Consider the following 18692-nt stretch of genomic DNA (forward strand, 5'->3'; position numbering starts at 1 on the left):
ATAATAATAATACAATGAAAATTAATAATTTTTTTCAAAAAAAAGCATTAAGATACAAACATGAAATCAATGTTCAATATTTCGTCAAGTATCAGCCCGTACCAGTCGATACATATCGTATATTGGGGTTTTTGGCATGGGGAACGGTCCCAAATCAATGGTACTATTCCTTTTTGTCATGCTAAAGGCATATTGATGTCGTATCAATGAGTTTTGGTCGTGCGTAGATGAACATTTGAATAAATTCCAAAATAGTAAGCAAATTGAAAAAAAGTAAACATTTTAGGTTTTTCTTGTGGTCTACCTCTACAAATTTATTATGTTGTAAATCTATGGATGATCTAGCATGGACTCCATAGATCAATTGAAATTTCTTCTAAATAATTGATTTTTTTCATAAATAAATAAATATATATATATAACATACATACATACATACATACATATGTGTGTGTGATCTAACTGATGAGACCAAAACGAACCCTAATTTTATCCCCTGATATTCATTATTTTACATTTATTTATCACTTAAATGGACTCATTACTCTTGTATTTCGATTTAGGGTAACAAAGAAGGCAATTGGAAGAAAACTGGACAAATCGGGTGATTTTGCACAGTTTCGGCAATAGTCAGTAATCTGGGCCTAACTCTCAATTCCGGACACCGAATTGGACAATTCAAGAAGCATTAGAAAGATGAAAGGAAGGCCCACAACTTTTATGTTTTGGGTTTTGACAGATTCGGCCCGCATCGAGTACAAAAACGAGCCCAAAGTCGGAACAAGTTCACAGCCAAGCCCATTTCACAACTTAAGCCCAACTCGCAGAAGTACCTTGAAGCAGCCCAACTCGAATTCAAGAGTTAAGAGTCCGAATTTCGAATGTAATCTCCAAGGAGAGAGTTTTATCAGATCTAAAGTCTTGAATGTAATCCTAGAGAGATAAAAAGATTGAGATTAGAGCATTAGATAAGAGATAGGATATGATTAGTTCAAGATAAGATCAAAACTCCCTAAGGATAAGATGATCTCCTAGAAGGAGTTGGATAACAGCCATCTCCTTTGGCTATATAAAGAGGGGGGCGAACCAGCTCTAGCAATCACTCAATCATCCAGCAATCAAGCACCAAGCAACTCAAGAAGATCAGTTCGGCCATGGAGAAGCAAAGCATGGAGATTGCACAGATCATGAGCAGCTAAGCTTATTTTTCTGGTTCAAGGGGGGAGGTTTGATTGTGTCATTGTGAGGTTCTGTAGTTACTTTATTTTCTTTCTTTTTAATTCAAGTATTCATTGGTTTTTGTGCACATTTTTTATTGGATATTAATGTTAATTAGTCTGACAAACTGAATTAATGTTGATTTTCCTACTGCTATCCATGATTTCGGTGATCCGTAATTGTCACGAATAATGGTACAAGTAGCAATTAGGTTGATATCTTTTTGGGTCAATTGTTCGTGATAGCCTTTGACCAATGTTTTAACATGGTTCAACCTAAAAGAATTGATGGAACAAAATTCAGTAATTGCAGCTATTTCAATTATTGTTATTTTGGTTTAACTATTTTCACAAATCTTAATGCTATCATTGTTTAACATGGAACGCTATCGTAGCCAGTTGAGTGGTGATAAGTGTTGATCGAATGCTGGGTTTGGTCAACTGAATTAGGAAAACACAAGGTTTATTATGGCTATCCTAATAAATCTAAAGTTAAATGCTTGAATTGCAATAATGCTGAATTGTACCTAGGATCGATGGCCAATCAATTCAACCTGAACCCTTGAACCAGAATTCGGTAAGACTGATTTTCTCTTGTTTGTTTAGTTTGTTATTCTTTTAATTTTAGTTATTTAATTTTCCTACACAATTACTTTACCCATTCGGTTAAGAGATTACTGATTTGCTCCCTGTGGAATTCGACCTAGAACCACTTTTACTGCAAATATTTTATTGTGGGACTAGTAATAATTTTGAGGGCTTCGACAAACCCGTCACTAACCCTATAGGTTGAGTATGTTGTAGGGCCAAGACAAATCTAACATGGTCCATAATTCCATACATCAATATATTCAAATATCATGTGAAAATTTTAATTTACTTTTTATTTTTAGATTATAAATATCAATGTATTTCTCTAATTTTTTACTATGATCTAAATTCTAATAGTAAATATTTATAGTAAGTATATGGGTGATCTATTATGTCCACAAACACATTTGAATTTTTTGTTACATATTTACTTTTTTAATGCTAGTTTAATTTTTATAATAAAACATGCAAAATAATAAAAATACATAATTATTTAGTTTTTATAATGAAACATGAAAAATAATTATTTGATATATTATGGGTTTGAAGTGTGTAAGGATGAAGCTTGTTTTTATTGTGGTGTTCCCTATGTTGTTTTGTCTTGTATCATTGGCTTGTGTTTTTTTTTTGGCCTTTCATTGGCTGCTCTTTAAAGGAACTCTAAATTTCTACCCAAAATAACCCCACTATTCAATGAAATGGTTGGGAGAAATCCGTTCTATTGGACCACAATGGTAGGGGCTATTTGTTATTTTTTGTGAAGATGCATTTGATCTCACATATAAAGGGCCCTAAATTCTTTAGTGAGAGGAGTGCCTATTTGTGTCAAATTGGACCACCTAATAGGGTATAGTTTAGAAAACTAAAGAATATATTTAAGTAGTTTAGTGAAACAAAATGATATATATTCTCTATACATAAAACAAGGTGTGGTCACCCGAAACTAAGTGACCATTAGTGAAAACCAACAAACTTTGGTTGTATTAGATTGGGTCGATTTTTGGTTTGATTGGTTGGTCAAAAGATTTAAACTTAAAAATTTAAATTTAAATTAAAAAACTCATAATGATATATATATATATGGTTGGGTTGACTTATAAATGGCCAAACTGAAATTGATCCAATTTGGTTGGGTTGGAAAATTGCTAAACCAAAGCCGATCGAAAATGTTAAAAAAATGATGAACTCAAGTCGAGGTGTCCGGTTGGTTGGTTTGTCATTTTGATGAACAACCCTCACTGAAATTAATTATTGTTATTTTTGTATTGGCTCCATTTGGAAGGAAGTACAAATACAAATATGTAGAGCGAAAAACCTTATATTTTGTTTGAATTTGTACTGTGCATATTTGTATTTGTACTCCTTCCAAACTGGGTCATTGTAAAAAAATATTAAAAGTAGTATACAAAATATAAATAATTATTAATTATTAAAAATGTTAAAATATAAAAACAATTATACACTTATTTCTATTATTTACCTTTCACTTAACAAAACCTGTGCACCACATAAGTGGGGACTAGTATTAAATAATATACCCCCAAAAATACCACACTCACTAATTTTGATTTTAAAACCTCTTGTATTATTTGCATCTTAGGCTGTGTTTGGTTGCTATTTGCACTAGTACAAATGCATGGGAGTACAAACACAAAAAATGCAAATCATTGTTTAATTTTATGTTGGATTTTACTTTATTCTGCTTGATATCTAAATTTACTTAATTTGTACTGCAGTCAAATAAACTAAGCTAAAATTTGAAACAAAAATAAGTCAAAATTTACATTCAAATAATTTGCAATGACATGATTTTGCATCAATGCAATTTTATTTGCATTGCAACTAAACACAGCCTTAATCTCAGTTTGGAAAGAGTACAAATACAAATACATACAAAGTACAAGGTTTTGCACTTTACGTATTTCTATTTGTATTCCTTCCAAACTGAGCTTTGCTTCCCTTTATATGTATACCTAGCAATCGATCAAACCCGAAAAGTGGGTTAGGTCCCTTATATAGTGACCCAAACTAGAAGGTGACATGACCCGATCCAACTCGGGAAGAATTTGGGTAAGGTTGGGTTGGATCACCCATTTTCAAATTTTAATGCCAACGTTTTCAAATTGGCATTGACCCAGATGATTAAACAGCATGAACCGGACAGTTAAACCCATATATATTTTGGGTGAAAAATCATTGAACATCGACCCATCTGGCTCGTGGGTCAACCATGACCTGAATTAGCCTATGCCGGCCCAACACGAAACTTGGACCAATCCGAATGATCCGAACCAACCCTGATACGATACTTCAAGTCTTCCATCTTAAATATGTTCTTCTATTTCTTTTTCTTTGCACGTGGCTTATGCGTGCACGTGAGAAAGAAAATACATGAATGGTATGAACTATGAAATGCTTTTCTAGTTTGTCCGCGCTTCTGGCCTTCTCATCCTACCTGCGTTACAAATCGTACGGGGTGGATCAAATCCTACCGTGTGCAACCGAAGACGGTGAATCTGGTATATCGTTTGGAGCCCAGTAATCACTATGCAACCATATGCCCTAGATTCGAGTCATTTGACCCAATCTAGATGCATAGACTACAGCATTGCTTTTTTCCATGCTCAAAATTGTTATTTTATTTTACGTCTCCCCAAAAGACCGTGGAAAAGAAAAAGGAAAATTTATTGATAACCTAGAGGAAAAAAAAACTGCAAATTTGAGATGCAGATCCGTCGTTTTAGAAAAATTGGTGAAACATAGGATAGGAGGATAAAACCTTTAGGCTTTAGCTTTATAAAGGGGAGAGCCAGCTTTAGAACGGGGGGCCGATACAGGTCTTTGGATCCCTCCCTAGCAATAGGCAATTCAACAACAAAAACAAGCTCAAGAAAACCACAAATTTTCTCTAGTAGGAGTGGGCACCTCTCGTGGTTGTGTACCCCCATCAAACAACCCCCCACATCGCAACCTATACATCCAACAGCACCTGAAACAAAAAAGAAAAAAAAAACTGGTAGCTTGTGAGTTGTGACATCTCTAATCTCTTATTAGCTAGCGCTAGTGACAGGAGGATATCATAAAACCACCAATTTCACTGACCAACGTTCATGGACAAAGGAGATCTTCGTCCCAAAGTTCTTTCTATTTCCCCTCTTTAAAGGTACATTACCCTCATTCCTCGCATCTACTACTACTGTGTGTGCGTGCTTAGACATGTCGTGCATGTAACCTTGTACAGTGATTGTCTGTGCCTCCCTCCCGTCTCCCCTCTCAAAAACGAGCCAATGAGAAAAAAACTAACAGAAAGCTAGGGGGGATTTATTTATTTATTTTTGGGGGTGGGGGGGGGGTGTAATAGAACAACCCATCCTTGATTGGATGGTCTAATTAACGCAATTAGGAGTATTTTCGGATTTTCATCGTGTTTTTGGAAATGGGTTTCTTTGATTAAGGATTTCTGGGTTTGGACCCACATATTTTTTTGCGATGTAACATCTGAATCTAGTCTGAAGCGTGCTTTACAATGTTGATGATCTATAGATGGGTCCCTAGTAACTCTCGTTCAGCGTTTATTTCTGAAGATTTTTAATGGTTTTTATCATCGGGGTATAGGAGTTTAGGGGTTTTGGATCGTGCTAACTGCGACATAGGGGTTATTTGGAAATGGTGGGGGACTGTTGCATACCTGCTTTGTTATGCTTATTCGTTAGAAAATTTAACAATAATGCAGAGTTTTGTTATTTAGTTTACCAGATTTTGAGAAAGACGATGCATGTAAAAGAACGAGGTTCATCTTTATGCCATATCGGTAACTTTCATATTTAGGTTGCTATTTGGATGATTATGGTATAAGACCGACATGAATGGTGTAGTTCACGATTCCAGTTAGGAATTAATGCAGTAAGCTGGAATGCTTCATTTAATGGGCTTATTTGTTAGAATATGCGGAGAATTTGATAGGCACAGTGGTTGGTTGGTTATCTTTGTATGCAAACACTCGTTAAAGCTCTAACTTGGTGCTTTTTGATTTGTCGAAAACAACTTTGTTAAGAAGACAAGATATTGATAAACACTTCTTGTTATTTGTATGTTCACTTGTTCTAATTAATATGTTCAGAGTGTTACTATTTTTTTTTTTTTCTGATAAATGAGTGTTACTATTCATATTGCACACTGTTTGAGGTCATCGAATTATTGATATCCAAACTACAAGATCTCTGTTATCTCTAATAGCTTTAATTTAAACGGTGTTTGGAGAGTGATGAAGTTCATTTTGACAGCTGGCGATTTTTCTTTGTTGCTAGTTGCGGAATTTGAGTTGTTAATTAGAATAGCCATTTTGACATGCTATTTATGTATGCAATCCCTTCTAGTTGCTTCAGAAGTTCTAGGCATGGATATGCACCATGGTTTCCATATTGAGGTATTGGTACCTGCCATGTGAAACACAGTGTGCAATTAAACGATGTGTGAAAGAGGGATATGAATCTTATTCAAATTAATATGTGGGGATTGAAAGGAGCTTTTTTATCCTACCTGTATTGTGAAAGTGACACCTGAGATTCCCAACATAAACATGAATAAGAGCATTCGTATGGTAAACTGAAATTTGGTTATTCATTTCTAAAAATCCAAACACATATGGATATGAGCATTATACTGATTTTTTTTTTTTCTGATTTTAGTTATATTGATGTATCTTTTTTCATACTTGTATTGTCCAATAGAAGTTTTGATGATACAGTGTTCCTATGGTAAGATTTGTTAAGATATGCCATTTATAAATATTTCTTTTTCTGACAAAATAAATAAATATATTGTTTGGAATTAAGAGAATAATAGTATAAATTAAAGAGAGTATCTGCTAGTCTTGTAGAAGTTTTCTCTAATATCTGGCATTGGTATTGATATTTATATTACTATTAGTCATCATCATCATTATCTAAGCCTTGTTCCAACTATGTACATAAGATAATATACTCAGTTTGACTTGAAGTCAATTAATCCACATATTAATGGTTCTTTAACATACACATGATAGAAAATAAACTCAGTTTTCTAAATAGGTCTTAAATACTGAGACTAAATCGTATTTTAGTACGTTTTTTAAACAGAAAGTCCCTTGAAAAACCAAAGGAATGACAAAGTAGAGACCTAGGTCCCAATCAAATTGACTTTATTTGCATGAATCATATAACAGAAAGGCCCTTTAAGGGTTATTATTAAACCAACCTAAATGTACTTATACTGCATCAAACTGGCTATTTGCTTCTATGTGGGTTACCGAATCATGAGTTTCTGGATCTTGCTATTATCTTTGTATTTATAGGGGGATATATTACTAGTCCACTCAAATTCTATGCAGAAGATTTATGATGTTATCTGAAGCTATATGATATTTCCTTCTGTTTATATTTTTGTTTGCTAATGTTGGCATTGTATTGCATTGTGCCATTAAGTCAAGTGAAAGGAAATTGTTCTTGAAACCATAGCTTAAATACCTATAGTGTTTGGTCCTACATCCTTGACCTGACATTTCTATTGGGTTGAGTTTTGTGTGAGCAGTGGAGCTTAGTGGAGCCTAATCTCATACAAGTTGGACATTTGATGGCATTTGAGATATTAGCGTGGAGTTATGGAAGTGCTTTCATGCTCAGATGTCCAGTATGTTGGAGAATCTAATTGCCCTAAAAGGAGTGCAGTAACAACTTTTATATATGGTGGAGAATTGAACTGCCTTGAACAGGGAAAACAAGCTCAAGTATTTGTCTGTATGCATAACACGGGTGACCTTGTACCCAGTGCAGAGGGGTCTCAAAAAGATAGATCAAATGGAGATCAAGGGAGAGGAGATGGACCACCTGCTTCAGAGGGTGCTTGTAATGGAATTTTAGATTATGAACATAAGGAAGACGGGCAAGAACTTAGTAACTTCCATGGTTTTCAACGGGAATTGAATGAACAAAAGGAAAGCACAGAATCTTGCCTAGCTTCTGAAAAGCCACATGTCGTTATGAATAAGATTGAAGGTGCCCCACCTAGCAGCACCCAGGAGGGAGAATCTCATCTTCCAAAAGCTGGGTGTCCAGAAGAAGATGAAACTGTGCCTTTATGGGTGAAGGTATCTACTTTTGTTTTGTTGTTGTATTTCCAGATTTTTTCCATGTTTGACCTTGATATGTTATTATCCACTTTAGTATCCTAAACGGTGAAATGGAAGCTAGATATTTCAACCATGTATTCTGGCATTTGTACCTATATTTTATGATTAGTGATGCATCCATGAAGCTTTCTTGCATTGGAATCAAAAAGAATAAATCATTTAAAACATGAGAAAACTCTACCTTTACATGCAGCACACTCCCAAGGGGCTGGACCTCTTCCACACATCACCCACAAGGAGATCTTGTTTGCTAAGTTGATCTTATCAGATGATAGTGACAATGCAGTGTGTGCCTTTCTTTTCATTGGTTACAAAGTTTGGAAAATGATCCAGAGAAGTTTCAGTTCAAAGCCCAGGTGTAACTGTATAAATTACTTTTGTGTTGTTGGTGAAGATTCTGCATTGGGGGGATGCCTTGTGTATCTTTATTTCTTTATTTTTTTACTTAATTTTCAACTCATTGGGCAAAATTGGGCAGAGTGCAAATGGGCTAAAAACAATAGAACTATCCCGTGGACTTTCAAACAAGTGATAAGGGAAGTGGAAAAGATCGCAAGGGAGGTAGAGGCTGAATTTAAATGGGTTAGAAGGAGTGCAAATGGGCTAGCTGATTATCTTGCTAAACAGGGGGCTTTGAGGCACCAACTGTTTTGGGCTGCAATGTAAGGAGGGACAGAAATATGTAATAGTGTGGGAGCTCTAACCCCATACACAAAGTTGTAACACTTTTTAACTCTAATTTCAAATAAAATTCTTCTTTGCTGATAAAAAAAGGGCAGAGTGCTAACACAGAGTGATTGGGCTGTGTGGTGTTATAGACAATAACTAAAAGAAATTAGATGGCTGACTAGGAATCTAGAGGTCACAACTTGGTGGCTACAAAAGATTGGCAAATAGTTTGGCTAATGCCTTAGCCAAATGAGAGGTGAATAGGGATCAAATCTTTTGGACCCAATTGTAAAGTGTAAATTTATGTAAGGGGATAAGTTGAAGGTACTGGACTATCTATGGGGCTGCATAGAAGCATTTAGACATTCATAATTACTGTCCATAATTAGAAGAATCTCAGTTTCTAATAAAAAAGGGAGCTTGCCACTTTGACGGTTCTTTTTCTTTCAAATACAGTGGAGAGGGAAGTGGCAAGCAGGTTTCCAATGTGCAAGAGCTGATTGTCCATTATCAACATTGAAAGCAAAGCCTACTCATGATAGAAAGAAATATTTTGTGGTATTTTTCCCCCGCACTAGGAACCATTCCTGGGCAGACATGCAACTTGTCCGTTCAATCCATGAGTTCCCCGAGCCCATTGCTCATAGAACACATTATGCTGGTGTGAAAATGGTCAAAGACTTGACCATTCCACGCCGTTTCATCATGCAAAAGCTTGCTGTCTCCATGCTGAATATAAGCGAACAGCTACATAGTGAGGTAAGAATCGGTGGTCAAGGTTCCTTTTCTTTTATTACATTTCTTTCTTATGTTTTTTTCTCTCTGATGATCTTGATCAGGCTGTGGTAGAGAGTGCTCGCAAAGTGACAGCCTGGAAAGAATTTGCCATTGAGGCCTCTCGTTGCAAAGGTTATTCTGATCTTGGAAGGATGCTTTTGAAGCTTCAGAGTGTAAATTCCCTTCTTTGAATTTGCTTTGATCAATAATTAGTCTTTTGAAAATAGTAATGGTCTGTTTGTCTTTCCATTAGTGTGCTTTTAATTGCTCCTATTTCCATTTGAAGAGTTAAAGCTTTTGAAATACTTAGAGCATTTTAACTCTTCTAGATGACAAACTCCCTAATGAATGGCTTGCAATGAAATATCCATGTGGAATCTGTTGGAGAGTTTTTTTTCCTATGCATTCTACAATGCCTACTACATATCTACGGTTATGCAGCATGTTTGCATCTTTTTTCTCATGCAAATATACTTTCTCTTTATTGGTGGAGTGAATTAAGAAAAACACCTAGAGACTTCTACTCTTTATTAGACAAAAAAACTGCTGGTACTATAATAACAATAAAAAAACTGTTGGTACTATAATGCAGAAGGGGGAGGGGTTGAAAATCTGTTCATTTGACTTGATTTTGGTGTCATTAGATATACTTCATTTGTACCCTTACTATCTGACTTGACCAAGATCTAGTGAATTTAATGTGTTTTAAGAGAGTCATGACCATTTTGCTTATATGGTATCAGTTGGTGATAGGATTTGGGTCTTCTAGTTTCTATTCTATTTTGGAAGATTAGTAGTGGAAGTTTAGAGTTGCTTCAGAAATTAGAGTTTATGTCTGTTGGTTACTGATAAAAAAAGTTGGATTTTATGTCTGAACCACTACTTTGTTCATTGAGTGGCTCATTTTTTTGATAAGTGGTAAAAATGATTGTATTGATTACAAACTATAAAGGAAGACGAGAAGTCCTCAATCATGTAAAAAAAGTGGCTCATTAGGGAAAGGAACTCTTTATTCTTACCACAGTCATCTATAGGTTAAAGCCTACTCAAATGCAAATTGGGCTGGCTCAACTGATGACAATTGACAAGCATTTTACTTCAGGTAAAAACCTAATATGTGGTTTCTTGGATGGGTTAATGTGCTTTAGGGGAAATCCGGGACAATCATGGATTGGGGGTGTTTTTAGGGATGAAAATGGGCTCATCTCTGCCATGTTTTCAGGCCCATATGGAGTGGGTGACTCCCTTAGAGCTGAGGTCTTTGCAGTTATGGAAGGAGTCCGGAAAGCTAAGGAATTGAACATCAACAAACTCATAATTGAAGGGGATTCAGAGGTGGTGATAGGGTGGCTGACTAAAGATCAAAATGGTTTATGGAAGTACAATAATGAGAGGAGGAAATTCAAGTGGCTGGTGCGGGAGATGGAAGTTAAGACATGTTGGATTAAAAGATCGGCTAATTCCCTAGCTGACGGTTTAGCTAAACAAGGGGCAGAAAGGGATTCACTATTTTGGGCTAAGCTGTAACATTAGTGTCTTTTTTTTCTTTTTTCCTTTCTTGAAGCTCTTTGTGGCTCTTGGAAGATAAGTGTGTTTGTCTTCCACTTGTAAATTTTCTACTGATGATCTAATGAAAGTGTTATTGGTAAAAAAAAAAAAAAAACTCAAGTACTGAAGCTGATAACAGGGTTATGGTGTGGCATCTGGGTTGTGGTTGAAAATCCTAGTGGGAGAGTTGGGTGTTGTTTTAGTTCGTCCTATGAAACTTTATTGTGACAACAAGGTGACAAACAATGGTGCAGATAATTCTATACAACATGATAGGACCAATAGTATTGAAGTGGATCATCATTTTATCTAGAAGAAAGTTACAGCTAAGTGTGTCTACCTTTCGTAGGGTTTGAAAATCAGCTAACTGATGTATTAACTAAAGGTGTAGTTAAGTCCAAGTTTGCAGATAGTCACAACAAGGTGGGCATGATTAATATTTTCTATACACAGCATGGGGCCTTGTTTGAGGGGTGGTATTGTGTGAGTGATAATGTGCTCAGGTATTTTGTAAATTTGTTCATATTAATATAAATTTGATTGGGAGGGTTGATTGCTTAATCTTTTGCCTAAATCAATCTATACTATTCTTCTTCCTATTGCTGAAACAATTTCTCAAATTCCAAGTGTTATGTTCTTTATGAAAGAAAAGTTAGATGATTGTAGGCTATCAACTTGGTTCGAAGCAGAGAGGAAGCACTAGAAAATGAAAGGATGTGTTCTGGTGAGTCACACGCCCAGAAAAGATTAACTTATATATGAAAGTGTACAAAGTTATGGAAAGGACGGATTTGTCCTTCTCTTACAAAAATTAATAAAACAAAAGAATAGTGTACACAAGTTACAACATAAAAGAGTGGTCCCAAGAGCCAAAAAAGGAAAGATGTAAGAGACATAAATCAGTCTTTACACCCCCCTCAAACTGATGCCGAGGTATGAGCATTAGTTTGTCAACTAGAAACTGGTGGCAAGCACGAGTCATAGCCTTTGTGAATAAGTCAGCAAGCTGTAGGGCAAAAGACACGTGTGGCAAAGATATGTTTCCAGCAGAAAACTGATTTCTAATGAAGTGGCAGTCAACCTCTATATGCTTGGCTCGCTCATGGAAGACAGGGTTGGATGTAATCTTGATAGCACTCACATTATCAACATAAACAGGAACTGAAGATGACAAGGAGATCCCAAGGTCATCAAGGAGGGCTCTTAGCCATATAATCTCATTGCGGACAGAGGACTTGGAAATAATCGGTTGCTTTTTACACTTCCAGGATATGAGAGAGTAACCAAGAAAAACACACCAACCAGTAGTGGAACGTCTAGTATCTAGGCATCCTACCCAATCAGCATCTGCATAGGTGGATAAGCCAAGAGAAGACGCAAGAAAGAAAATGCCATGTGAAAGAGTTCCACAGATGTATCTGATAATGCGAAGAACCGCTGTCATTTGTGGTTGTCGAGGAGAAGAGATGAACTGATTGATCACTTGGATAGCATAAGAGATATCGGGATGTGTCATGGTAAGGTAAATCAGACTACCAACAAGCTGTCGATAAAGAGTAGCATCTGCTAGAGGGTCCCCATCATCCTTCAAAAGTTTCAGATTCATCTCAAGAGGTGTGTCAACCTATTTGTCATCACTCAGGTTTGCAGAATTGACAAGATCCATTGCATACTTGTGTTGATTAACAAAATACCTGCGAGAAGAGTGAGTAGCTTCTAGCCCTAAGAAATAAGTGAGATGACCAAGGTCCTTCCTAACTAAGAAGTTGTTTCAGAGAAGAAATACCTTGACTGTCATCACCGGTGATAAGAATGTCGTCCACGTACAGAAGTAATATTGTGATTCCTTGGGGATGTCTCAATATGAACAGTGAATAATCTGAGGGGCTCTGGATGAATCTTGCATCTATGATCATTGAACGAAATTTCTCAAACCATGCCCTAGGGGCTTGTTTAAGACCATACAAGGACGTTTTAAGTCGACATACCAAAGGAGAACCATTGTAGTGTCCTAGTGGAGGCTTCATATAAACAGTTTCCTTGAGGTCTCCGTGTAAGAAAGAATTTTTGACATCCATCTAATGAATCTCCAAGTGTTTACATGCAGATATAGCCAACAATGGACGAATAATGGTCATCTTAGCTACAAGGGCAAATGTCTCATCATAATCTATCCCATACTCCTGCTTATACCCTTGTGCCACCAAATGTGTCGTGTATCTATCAAGGCTTCTGTCAGAATTGAGTTTTACTGAATATACCCACTTGCTTCCAATTAGAGAGGCATCTGGAGGGGTAGGTACCATGTCCCAAGTATCATTATTAAGGGCTTGGAGCTTAGTATCCATGGCTTCTTTCCAATGCGAGACAACCATAGCCTTCCAATGAGATGTGGGAATATATGTGATAGACAAAACAACCGAGAATGAGCTATGGTTTGAAGGAAATCTATGGCAATTAGGAGAGCGAGAAACACGAGATGAACGGCGTAAAGGGGGATCAGAGGATGGTTGGGGATCAACGATAGGTGTAAATGTACTTATAAGATCAAGAGAAGAAGAGGAACTTGTGGCTAGGTTTGATGGATCAGCTTTTGGTGATGAAGGGGGCAGAGCAATAGGAGCCAAAATAGCTAGCCTCTTCCTAGAATAGACATGGAGCAATTTTGGAAGAGGAGGTGAATTAGAAGAACCTGCAGAATCAAAAGAGTACAACATTGAAATGGAAGTAGCAGGCAACTTAACAATGTAGGATACACGAACTCAACGTGACTGAGGATCATAGCAAAGGAAGCCCTTATGATCAGGGCTATACCCCACAAAAGCACACATTGCTGATTGGGGAGTAAGGTTTGTGCGCTCATGTGGTGGAAGGTGAACAAAATAGCACAATCAAATACATGAAGAATAGAAAAATCAAGTGAAGGATGAAACAAGCTTTGAAAAGGAGAGGTATTACGCAAGACAAATGAGGGAAGAATGCTAATAAGATACAAAGCAGTGCTGACCGCCTCCACCCAGAATGAAGTAGGAGCATGGGAATCATGATGAAGGGTTCGAACTATGCTCAAGATATGTCTGTTTTTGCGCTCTACCACTCCATTTTGTTGTGGAGTGCCGGGACAAGATTTTTGGGATTGAATTCCATTGTCTCTAAAAAAATTTTCGAAGTCTCCATCAAGGTATTCACCCCCCAAGTCTGAATGGAAAACCCCAATGTTTGCATCAAATTGGTTTTTGATCTTTTCTAAGAAAGATCTAAAGGTAGAAAAAACTTCAAATTTGTTTCTCAGAAATATAACCAGGTAAAGCGAATACAGTCATCAACAAATGTAACAAAATATTTATATCCCAACTTGGAAACAACTGGAGATGACCAACCATCACTATGTACTAGTTTAATAGGAACATAAGCATGCTCAATAACAGAGGGAAAAGTTAAAACATGGCTTTTACTCAAGCAACAAGAAATGCAATTTTTATCAACATTATTAAAAGAAGTAGCTTTAGAAGACAAAAAACCAACATGAAACAAAAACTCAAGTTTATTTGCATAGGGATGACCAAGTCGCCTATGCCACAAATGCCACATTATTTCTGCAAACAACTTCAAAACTAGGTGTAGTGGTAAGCAAACAGGATGTGGAAAAAGGCCTCTGTGTCTTTTCAAATTCCAAGGCAAATAGCCGACCCATTCTACGCCCCTTCCCTTTTACTGTCCCAGTGCATTGGTCTTGTATCAAACAACCATCATGGGAAAATGAAATAATGTTACCATCCTCAACTAGCTAACCAACTGAGATCAAATTTGTTGTAAGTTTAGGAACAAAGAAAGTTTTAGGTAGATGAAAGCAGGAATTAACAGATGTAGACAAAGACAAATCATTGCATCCAACAATATCTAATTTCTCTCCGTTAGCAGTAATGATATGTTCATTCAAAGATTTGGGTTTAACTAGTGATGTATAAGGCGTGCCTAGGCGCATAGGCAAGGTGCATTTTAGGGTATGCACTTCGCCTAGGTCCTAGGTGCAGCCCTTTCAAAAGGCGCATGCTTGGTGCGCCTTGTGCCTCAGCCCAGGCGTGCACCTTTTGAAAAATTGATGCTTTTTTACTTTTTTTTGAATATAGCGGTTGGGCTGAGGGCTCCAAGAACCCCCTATTTGCAAATGTTGTTCATTCATTCATCATAATAAAATATTTTCTTAAAAAGCAATTAAAATTATAACTTCATTACTTTTTTTGTATGAGAACTTAGAATTTAACACCTAACATGGACTTGTTTGGGCTTGCCTCGAGGGGCATGGCACAAAGGCGGCTTGTAGAATAAGGAATGTAATATGTTTTACATTACATTAGCTACTTGAAGTAATGTAGTTGAGTGAAAAAAGAGATTAGAGGTTTTATATGCTTGAAAATGTTTCATATGCTTGATTTTATTTTTAAAATCTCATTTGAATATGCTTTACATCTTATGTTTATGTATTTTAGTTTTACATAATAGGTTTTTTAAAACATTTATTTTAAAATTTAAGTTTATATTTTTTATTAATATTATGTTTAATATTTTTTGAATTTGTTTTTGAATTTTTGGCATTTCTTTTGAATTTTCTGACTTTTTTTTGATTTTTTAGCATTTTTTTTTATTTTTGTGCCTTGCTTCAAAAAGGTGCACAACTTGGGTGCAAATTGACCTCTGTGCCTTTTTTGTGCCTTGCGCTTTTAGAACACAGATTGATCAGTGTATGCCCTTGTCATATGGTTAGAGGCCCTGGAACCAATGATCCATAAGTGACTAGGAGAGGAACAATAATAGGATGACTCACCAGAGAGACCTATGGCTGAAAATGCAGAGGAAATAGCTGAGGATACTAGTTGCCGCATTCTTTCTTCTGTAAGGGCTCCGGAATTTTCATCCATTCCTGCTGAAGTTGTACTCCCCGTATCAGCACCTTCAATTGTTGTCTGGAAAGCCTTATGTTGACTCTTCTTAGAGCCTGAACCATTCCCCTTTGCTGGTTGGGTAGGACATTCAGGAATAATGTGCCCATGTTGCTTGTAGTAGGTACAAAAAATTTTCTTCTGACAGTGTGAGATAACATGTCCATATCCCTTACATTCATAACACTGAACTCAGGATAAGTTCTTCTTGGGCTTGGATTTATTCAGCAGAAAGGCTGTCTCTGTTCTAGAATCAGATTTTGACCTCAAGGTTGATAAGTCTTCCTTTTCGTCCTCAACCTGAACATTCGCATCCACAATTTTTTTTTTCAAATCTCCCGTCCTTTCACCTTTCCCCATTCTATCAACAGTCACCTCCTCCACGTCCTCCTTCCCAACTTTGTTCTCTTCACCTTCATTCTCTTCAGTAAACTTTATACTATTTCTTTCTCCCTTATTCCCTGGTGAGACTTCAATTTTTTGATTAATTGAAACTAAATGTGGTGCCTTATTGACTGAGCCTACTTCCAAAGAATTAGCTCCACCTCTATCCTTTAAAGAATTCTGACCTCTAACCTTGATTTTCGACCCCTTCCTCTTGTAAATTCTCTTGAATCTGCAACAAGGACCGTCCCCAACAAGCCCTTCCTTGAGACAATGGAAAACTTTGGTCACATGAACAAGCTGCCCATTGCCCAACCCTCTTGATTTTCTCAACTCCCCTACAGTGAAATAGTCAGTATTAGGATTCTCCAAAATGCCTTCACTTCTCCTACCTAAATCCACCCCCAATGTTCCTATTAGGACTGAGTTCCTCAAATCTTCCTCCTCACACACCTGTTCAGGATCCATGACACTTGTAACTCCCTCCATCTCCTGGCCCAACTCCCTACTGCCAGTCTCACTGGAAAGGACCTTGCTCTTCGAATCAGTGAAGTAAAAGCCATTTCTTGTATCACCTTCCACATCAGACTTTTCTCCCGTCTTAGCTGTCTCCATCCGTTCCTCCAAATCCCCATTATCGCTTAGCATAAGATGTTGATCCACCGCCTCTTTAACTGATAATATCTTCTGGAGCACTCTCACCGGCTTCCTTTACCTTGTCTGAAACAGTGGAAAAACCTGTCATTGGCTTCTTTTTTCAATGCCCTGTGATATCAAAAGCAGAGTTTGTTACTACACTCCTTGAACATCTTACCATGTCATGAACAGATGAAGTAGTTCACCATTTGGTAGGTTCAATCCAACAACTTCTTTGGATCTAGAACCAACTTGATGTGGTCATTGTAATCATTTAGTTTTGTCTCTGACCATTTAGCACAATCTTTCTGATAGATGGATGGGAGAAATTGCTCTGACAATCTGATTTTGTTAATTTTTAGCTTAAAAATGTCTTGATGAATAACATGGAAAAATGAGTCCTACAAATTTCCCTTTGGAGTGTTCTTTTATTGCAAGCTTTCTCTATGACTTAAGACCTTGATTTTTTTTTTTAATTTGCCTGCTGTAATTGTACTTTCTCTATTACTATTTTTATAGAATCATCACATTTATTAAGTATTATAAATACATCGAAATTAAAGTATCATTGCTTCTTTAAATTACAGATGATATTGCAGCGTTTCATAAGCCCTGATTGGCTACAACATTCTTTTGACTCTTGGGCACAGCAATGTCAGAATGCGCAAAGTGCTGAATCAGTTGAATTGCTGAAAGAGGTGATTGCCCTGATTTTTCATTACATTTATGTAAAATATTCTTGGTATATTTTGTGTTAATGGATCAAACATGCAATCTTTTTTTTATTTTTTTTAATTTCTTGGTGGCTGTAAATTTGTTTGAAGGATGTCTCCAGGCAGGCTTTATTTTTAATTTTTAATTTTTGCATTCTGGTACTGTGTTCTGTAATTTATTGTGGCATATGTAGTTCCCCCTCCTAGTCCTTCAGAATTAGGATGATATGGGTGTTATAGTGTCTAATATGAGATGTTACCATACAGGTATCTAGGTGTTGTAGCTCATAATAGACTTTGCCAATCTAGGAAACCAATTGAACAAACTGTTCGCTCTAGGCTATATGGGCCTTCAGAGAAGGTTGTACACCCATCCTATTGCCATTGTGTACCACCTTGGTACTTTTTTCAAGCCGAAAAATTGATACCACCATAAGACCTTATAACACTGTTCAATTAAGCCTTGTCCCAACTATATGGGGTTGGTTGGTTATATGAATCCTGTTCGGCCACTCCACTCTGTTCAGTACCATATCCATTGTTACAGTGTGTGCCCCCAAATTATTTTTCACTACTTGAACCTGTGTCCTTTTTGGCCTTCCCCTAGTTCTTATAAACCATTCAACCTGTAACAGATCACTTCTCACTGGTGCTGTAGATGGTCTTTCCTGCATGACCAAACCAGTTAATCCACTTTCCCTCATTTTATAACATATTAGGGCTACTTGCCTACACCTAAGAAGGATAAAATATGATACATCATTTAGGATAATGCTTAAGTTGAAACTTATGAAAGACCTCATGCTGACACTTTAAGATGCAATTTAGTGAATGAGAGAACATTCACCTGATTATCTCACCTAAAATAAGAAATGAAGCTTTCAATAGCACATTGCATGAGCTACCTCAATTCTGATAATTTAGGGACTGTTTATCAGAAAAATGTTTTGTACAAATTTTCCCTTGAAAATCAGGGCAATGTTTTTTGTTATTTTATGACAACTAGGTGCCATTAGGCATGACATAAGCCAAAGAGTAAAAAAACACTTCT

The 18692-nt window shown here is 36.6% G+C and overlaps 1 protein-coding gene across 3 annotated transcripts in view; it reads left to right on the plus strand.

Moving 5' to 3' along the window:
• Positions 1–4591: 4591 nt before the first annotated feature.
• The window catches only part of SUVR5 (histone-lysine N-methyltransferase SUVR5), a 38766-nt gene continuing 24665 nt past the window's right edge, over positions 4592–18692 (plus strand). Inside the window, exons 1-5 of one of the 3 annotated variants that reach the window (XM_088978967.1) lie at positions 4592–4971; positions 7377–7932; positions 9100–9402; positions 9483–9593; positions 17516–17626. In XM_088978967.1, coding sequence (XP_088835093.1) covers positions 7447–7932; positions 9100–9402; positions 9483–9593; positions 17516–17626 — 1011 coding nt within the window. In that variant the 5' untranslated portion in view covers positions 4592–4971; positions 7377–7446. Of the gene's footprint in view, positions 4972–5270; positions 5478–7376; positions 7933–9099; positions 9403–9482; positions 9594–17515; positions 17627–18692 lie in introns of those variants that run through there. The other 2 variants (XM_088978975.1, XM_088978982.1) reach the window with 2 other exon arrangements.

The sequence above is a fragment of the Nelumbo lutea genome, chromosome 1, assembly GCF_056320005.1.
Source record: "Nelumbo lutea isolate HS-2025 chromosome 1, American lotus-T2T, whole genome shotgun sequence".
NCBI classification, from domain to species: Eukaryota; Viridiplantae; Streptophyta; class Magnoliopsida; order Proteales; family Nelumbonaceae; genus Nelumbo; species Nelumbo lutea.